The sequence below is a fragment of the Larimichthys crocea genome, chromosome VI (genome assembly GCF_000972845.2).
Source record: "Larimichthys crocea isolate SSNF chromosome VI, L_crocea_2.0, whole genome shotgun sequence".
In the NCBI taxonomy this organism is placed as follows: domain Eukaryota; kingdom Metazoa; phylum Chordata; class Actinopteri; family Sciaenidae; genus Larimichthys; species Larimichthys crocea.
Window position 1 is genome coordinate 26,131,490 of NC_040016.1, and position 7,111 is coordinate 26,138,600.

Genomic DNA, 7,111 nt, shown 5'->3' on the forward strand with positions numbered 1-7,111 from the left:
CTCACATTCTGCCCAACTCATCCTGGTGGATCGACTTTAAACCCCAAGATAACAGCACAAATACTACACGCCCAGAATGAGTCACAGAGAATGTCTTTACCCATGGAGGTGTTATTGTCAGCATGTTCTAGTCTGGAGACACAGATGTCTGTTTACGCAGATTGGACCGTCAACAACAAGCTATCTATTATGTCTATGAAGGCAGCAACAGGTCTCTGTGACCCTGGACACCACAGTGTTGAGATAGACTGGCACCTACTGTTCCCAACCAAAGCCAAACAACTAATACTGCTGAGGACCTCAAGGCCCACACGGGACCTCAAGGCCCACACGGGACCTCGTGAAAATTTCATAACACCAGCAAGTTATTAAGTAATTATCATGACCCAAACAGTGACGGTCAAGCTCTTATTTAGAGCACCAGATCAGAGAACAAGCAGAGCTTCAGTGTTTTTGGATTGTCATAAAATCAGGTATCTCTCATCTCTCGCTGCTTCTCTCTTTGCTCTTAAAAAAGATTGTGCAGAAAAATTAGATGGCAGGAAACCACAATGAATGGTAAATACCAAGAAATGCATGACTCAGTAATTAGGTAACTGGAATATGTGAGTGCAGGTCTCTAATCTAGAAAAACAACAAGCCTTTGTAGCATCTCTCTGATTACCAGAAAGACACCCATCCAATGTTGACTTGTAAGTCAATCAATGCCCTAAATCTGATGCCAACAGGAACATGAAGCCAATCAGGGAAATCGTTTCTTTAACCTATTTTCTGCCACATGAATGTCAGGTATTGGCTCCATATTCACACCAGCCAGACGATCAAACCTTTGCCAATAACATAACTACAAACTGGGTCATGATAGGACATCACATGGCATTCATGGTTTGGTTTCCTGTCAGCGAACAAGACAACAATGCTAGATACTCAGAGTAGCCACGTAATAAATGACCTAGTTACCTCGATTAGACCTGTGGCTAACGGGCACCTACCTTCAGCTGCCTGAACTGATCTGCACTGAACCCTTGAAGAACTTTGACCTCTGGCTTTATACACAAAACTTACAATAAGACAAACTAGTGTTAGCATCAATCAGTTAACCCATACATATTTTAAAATGTGTAGAAGCGTGTACAAAAATGTTGCTCACCAAAGCTTCACCCCACAGCGGTACCACTGTTTTCTGTTTGGTCCATCATTCTTCTTCAACTCTTGGTGGAAAGACTCGCACATGGAGCATTTGATAACATCATGGAATCTGGGATTTTCTTCATGATTTTCTTTGGTTGTGATTCATTCATTCACAACTTCTGACTAGGGATGCATACCCACAAAACGAATAAACAATGCGACCATGAATGAGAAGATTTCTGACAAGATTTTGTGATGTGTCCCAATGACTCAATGACTTCCTGGCAGTTGACGCTGTTGTCGCAAAGATTCGTGGAACTTTGTATGTTCAGCATCGCTGTCAGGGGAGATGACTTCCAGTTCTGTTTTATGCTTGTAATGCTCAATATTTGCACAATGTTGTTGTGCAATTAAATGTTGATCCAGATTAGATCACTGGATTTTCATGAAACATGGTTTTGTAATGAAAATTTCATATGTGAACCCGACTTGACTGTAAAACTTTGATGTCTGTGTATGTATACATATGCAAATGTGTAACATACATTTTTGTATTTAATTTGTGATGTATGTACATAAATATTATCCCCATTCTGTGTGGGCAAGCAGTTAACAAACACTAGTCAATAAGTATTAATAAGTCATGTTGCATGAGTTTCGCTTGGCTGTATTCCTCTTGTTTATCCATAAAGGGCATTCTGAGTATTAGTCTGACCTATTTATGAAATCACAAAGATATCTTGGACAGATGTCAATAATTGAACTAATAACGACAACAGATTAATTACTGAATGAGAGAGGCATTAACTTACTTTTTAAAATTATTACTGGCATTGCCGTGTATCATCTTTCGACAACAAACCCACCAGGAGTACCAGTGTTACATGTTTTTTTTAACATAATTCTTGTTAAAGTCTTGACATTAGTGGAAAGATTGCACATGTTGTGTTTCTCGCTGTAAGTATTAAACCATGTTCATGTACTGATAATAAAGATGCATGACACTGTATTTACCCATGCAGGACCTCCTCCCTGATAACGTTGTCTCCTCAGTGCAGAAACACAAAAAGAGTGCATTTGTAGCAGTTTAGATATTTTACAAAATTCATAATCATAGAACTGAAGACTGAAATGTTTCCTCACAGCTGTGTGACCTGTTGCAAGGAGTTTTTTTCTTAATTAAAACACACAGTGGTTCTGGTAAATAAGCTTAAGTCATGAGGAACATCAATGACACGTGGCGAAGAGTTGATAAATGGTATTTTCTATTAGCTCTGTTGTTTGGTATGAGGAAGCAAACACACGTGTGTTTGCACAGATGAAGACGTGTCGTCACTATTTCCTCCTCACCAGCATATAAACTGCAGCCAGTGAAGCCAGGGAAGCCAGTGAAGCCATCTCCTCACAGGTCAGACACAAACTCTTCAGACACCATGTGGACCTTCATTGCAGCTTTCGTCCTTCTGACAGGTAAGAACATCCACCTCTTATTTGTGACTGACACTATAGAAGGTGAGAGTGAAGGGCTGAGACAAGGATTATTATATCTGCATGTAAAGATTAGACTGAGTAACCTGAAAATGCTGCCGGCAGCGGTTGTTGGTAATATGTTGATGATGTCGCTGATGTTGATCATTAATCCATTGAACCTCGTGTTGTTTGCAGCTGGACACAGAGCAGAGGAATATGTCAATACTTTGCAAGACACTTTGAGTGCTCTTTGTCCAGACAACCACACCATGTCTCAGATCTCATGGTAAGTTACACATGAAGATGAAATCATATGTACAACTTGTACATGTTTACCTTTTAATTATTGATGATCATGCCTTTATACTGTATGTTTCTCTGGTTCTTCTGATCCTCCTGTTGAATCTTATTTGATTCATGTCAAAGCTCCCACAGTCCCACTTACAACGATCGCCAATGGAAGATTGAATGCAAGGCTTTCGAGACAACCGAAGATTGCTCCTGGACGGGTTTCCACAACTTATATGAGACAGAACTCAACTTCAACTGCCCGGCCAATCATGTGATTACTGGTATCTTCAGTGACTTCAGCATCCAACATGGAGGCAGAAAGTTGGTAGCTTGTTAAAATTCTGCATAAAAATACTGTATTGTAAATGAATGCATGAATGTGAATATAAAGTTACACTTCATTTCAACTCACATGATGTTGAGTTTATTTTCAAATACATATCCATACTTGACGTGTGTGGTAAATTCAAAAAGTCATATCATGGTACTTATTGACATGTTAAACTTTCAGTGTTTTTGTATAATGGTTTGCTTGATGTGATCTTGTTTCAGATGGAATTTCAGATGCTGCTCTGCTCCAAATTTTACCACATTTGAATGCCGGGACACCCCAATGGTGAACTACTGGGATGAAGACTTTATCTGGCACATCCCTGGAGACAACTTCCTAACAGGCGTCCATACCCACCACAAGAACAACAATGGGTGAGTGTACTGACAGTGGAAGGTCATGTGGTCATATTCATACTTCCGACAGTTATTCATCTTAAGTCATTTATATTGTGTACCACTGCTGCCAGTCAAGCAGGACTTTAATTGATGAAGTCAGTAAATACTGACATTGTTTTTAATTGACAGAGATCATCGCTGGAGTTTCAGTTACTGCAGAGGAACAACAGAAGGTCAGTTTCATTGGACCTGTGGCTGACAATAGTTAATATTGGCTAAAGATTAACATTTATTTTCTTGCACACCTTTTATTTCACTGAACCTTTTTCTATCTCTTTTTTTAGACTTTCAGACAGTCAATTCACAAATCCTTGCTGCAAACAAACCAATAGAAAGCAAGTTAACTGAGGGAGATGTTGCCGTCTCAAAGACAAGGAATGCAAGAATTTGTGATAACTGCAAATGGCCAAAGTCAAGTCAGATAGTCCAAGTGCCATATGCCATAAGTGAGTCCTTCTCCAGCTCCGACAGGAGCAAGATTGACGCAGCTATCAGTGTCTTCCACCTGAGCACCTGCATCCGGTTTGTTCCACATACAGGTCAGACCAACTACATCAGCATCGTGAAAGGTGAAGGATGTTGGTCGAATGTTGGACAAATCGGAGGGTCTCAACAGTTATCACTAGGTAAAGGATGCATTTATAACGGCATCATTCAGCATGAACTCATTCACTCACTCGGCTTCTGGCATGAGCAAAGTAGAACTGACAGGGACATTTACGTCAAGATTAACTATGAAAATATCCTGGATGTACACGTAAATAACTTCTACCCACATGAGACAAACAACCTCAACGTACCATATGACTACAGCTCTGTGATGCATTATGGTCCAAAGGACTTCTCCAAGAATGGACAGGATACCATCACTGCCCTCGATGCATCAGCAGTGATCGGCCAGAGGGCAGGCATGTCCGACACTGACATCCTGATGCTCAACAGGCTTTATGGCTGCAGTGAGTATATGAATAAAGTACATTAATACATGAACAATGTATCAAATGTACATAGTCTTACTAAGTCTTACACGTAGCGGCTAACTGTATCTTTTCAATTTTGTGAGATCTTTTCTGGTTTCTGGTGTCTGTAACTCAGCCTGTGAACTCATCGTTTTTATTACAGAGGATTACCTTCATAAAAACGGCAACTGGGACAATGAGTTTAATGGCACTTTGAGTCGCCAGTGTCCTTCTGGCCAGGCTGTTTCCAGCATCACAAGGTGAGCATTCATTAACTCTTCATAATAAACTATACCTTTAGATTTTTTACCTCTACGTTCTTCTGTAGATCAGGGTTTGTTTCAGAAGTAATTTATCTTTGTTCTATGCAACTAAAGGCCATAAACGTCATTATCATATCCTTAAATATATAAAAGGTGCCTAACATGAATATTTGTTCCCACATCAGTGAGTACAATGGTGAGACAAAGGATCGACTCTGGAGAGTTTCATGCAAGGCTTTCACTAAAACCAAGATGTGCCGCTGGTCAGATTATGTGAATGGCTTTTCACAAGCCATCAACTTCTCATGTGGAGAAAACAAAGTGATTGCAGGGGCCCACAGCGAACACAGCAGCATCCAGGAGGACAGGAGGTGAGTGCTTTGTTACCTGTATGATTTAAAAAGTCGACCAACTCAAAGATCAGACAGATGAAATGATAAATCTCAAAGTCAGAAATCCACTTGTGTTCTTCCTGTTGTGTAAATGAACATCTTGCTCTGTCATTTCAGATGGAAGTTTTACTGCTGTGGTGCCACTAACTTCATCACATTCAACTGCAAAACAACTCCAGTGATCAACTTCTGGCAGGAATACTTCAGCTGGCCAGTCCCCAGCAGCAACTTCCTAACAGGAGTGAAGAGCTCCTTTGACAGCAACAGTCAGTGAGTACATTTGTGTCAGTTTATCACAGGCATGCATCCATATCACACAAGGATTTTTAGAAGACAACATTTTACTAATTCTTCTGGATAAAATGGAATCAGCAGTTTGTCAATATGTTTCAAATGTTTCTGTGTCTCGGTAACAGCGACCGTCGATGGAGTTTCTCATACTGCCAGGGGAAAACTCAGTGAAGCTTCCATGAATGAGAAGGTTTCTGAAAAGCTTTTCTGATGAGTCCCAATAATGCACCAAACTGACTGCTGCAGAATCTGGTCTGCAAACAAAACCCTCAATTTGTTCATTGTGTGTTGATGCAAAGGCTCAATGACTTCCTGAAAGTCGTCCCCTGTTGTCACAGTGTCTAAGATTGATGGACTCTGTATGTTCAGCAGCTTGCAGGGTAGATGTGTCACTGTTTGTGTTTTATGTTTGTCATGTTCAGTATTTGCATAATTATGTTGTGTAATGAATTGTTGATCTGGATCAGATCATTGGGTCGTCCTGATGAAACATGGTTTTGTGATGAAAGATTTTATACGTGATCCTGACTTGACTTGAAAAACTTGAAAACGAAATGTGTATATGTATGTATGTAAATGCTTTTTGTAATCAAGTAAGAACGTGAAAACATTCCACTTTGAAAAGCAAAGTTCACCTGTTGATAAAATCAAACTGGTCTGTTTGAACATTTGATGAGTTGTCTTTGTGTGCCAGCCTCTTTGACAATTATAGTCTGCAGGTAAAAATAGAATCCCAAACAAAGAGATGATGAAAGATGACACGTGAATGTCAGCAACAGTTTTAAAAATAGCTTTCAAAGGAAGACATTGCCAGTCATTCAGGAGTCAGTCTGATGGAGTCATTAAGTCAATTATTGTTATTTGTCCAAGAAATTCCCATGATGTCATAAGTCGGTCAGACTCACACTCAGCATGCCTTTTATGGATACACAAGAGGAACTCCTGCAACACGCCTTCCTCTTTAAACACTAACACAGAAAAGAGGCTGGATGTCTGATGAGTCCGATGACAGGGAGGAAGTCCAGCACCTGACAACCTGCTCATCAACCCTGTTCGATGTTTGCCCTCCTCCCCTCTGGGAGGCGCTACAGGTCTCTCCAATCCAGAACCAGCAGGCTCAGGATCAGCTTCTTCTCATCAGCGGCACCGAGGTGTTAATAAATCATTTATTGACACAGTGAAATCATTGATATGATTCATGTAGCAGGCTGTTTCCTGTACCTGAGCTGGATGTGACAGTGTATGTAGAGCATGGACAGCATGAGTAGAGTGACTACGAGTGACGATGTTAGAATCAATCATGTGGATTCAGAGGATCTCAGAGACACAGGGCTGGTGTTACCTGTTCATCAAAGCAAAATACATGAGATCAAATTCATTTTTAGTCATTTACGACGTTTAGAAAGTTGGAATATATCTGTTTACAGTCACAGTTTGATGATTTATGATGTACTGTCACGCTGCCAAACTGTGGTTTCTAAAAATAGATCAATAAGACAGAAGGAGAGTCTGACTGGAGTCTGCCAGGTAAGAATGAAACAAGGTGTGTGTGTGTGTGTGTGTGTGTGTGTGTGTATGCATGCAA

The 7,111-nt window shown here is 40.4% G+C and overlaps 1 protein-coding gene across 1 annotated transcript; it reads left to right on the plus strand.

Moving 5' to 3' along the window:
* Positions 1-2,515: 2,515 nt before the first annotated feature.
* Positions 2,516-6,112, plus strand: LOC104932695 (uncharacterized). The gene is made up of 10 exons (XM_027278932.1): positions 2,516-2,601; positions 2,797-2,887; positions 3,028-3,213; positions 3,445-3,597; positions 3,751-3,794; positions 3,906-4,577; positions 4,744-4,840; positions 5,029-5,214; positions 5,353-5,505; positions 5,652-6,112. The coding sequence occupies exons 1-10, from the start codon at positions 2,565-2,567 to the stop codon at positions 5,695-5,697; spliced, it is 1,665 nt and encodes a 554-aa protein (XP_027134733.1). The 5' UTR covers positions 2,516-2,564; the 3' UTR covers positions 5,698-6,112.
* The last annotated feature ends 999 nt before the right edge of the window (positions 6,113-7,111 follow it).

Coding starts and splice junctions, on each gene's coding strand:
- LOC104932695 (XM_027278932.1), top strand. CDS start 2,565: ATGTGGACCTTCATTGCAGCTTTCGTCCTTCTGACAG. Junction 3,214..3,444: donor ATCCAACATGGAGGCAGAAA/GTTGGTAGCTTG, acceptor ATCTTGTTTCAG/ATGGAATTTCAGATGCTGCT. Junction 4,841..5,028: donor GCTGTTTCCAGCATCACAAG/GTGAGCATTCAT, acceptor TTCCCACATCAG/TGAGTACAATGGTGAGACAA.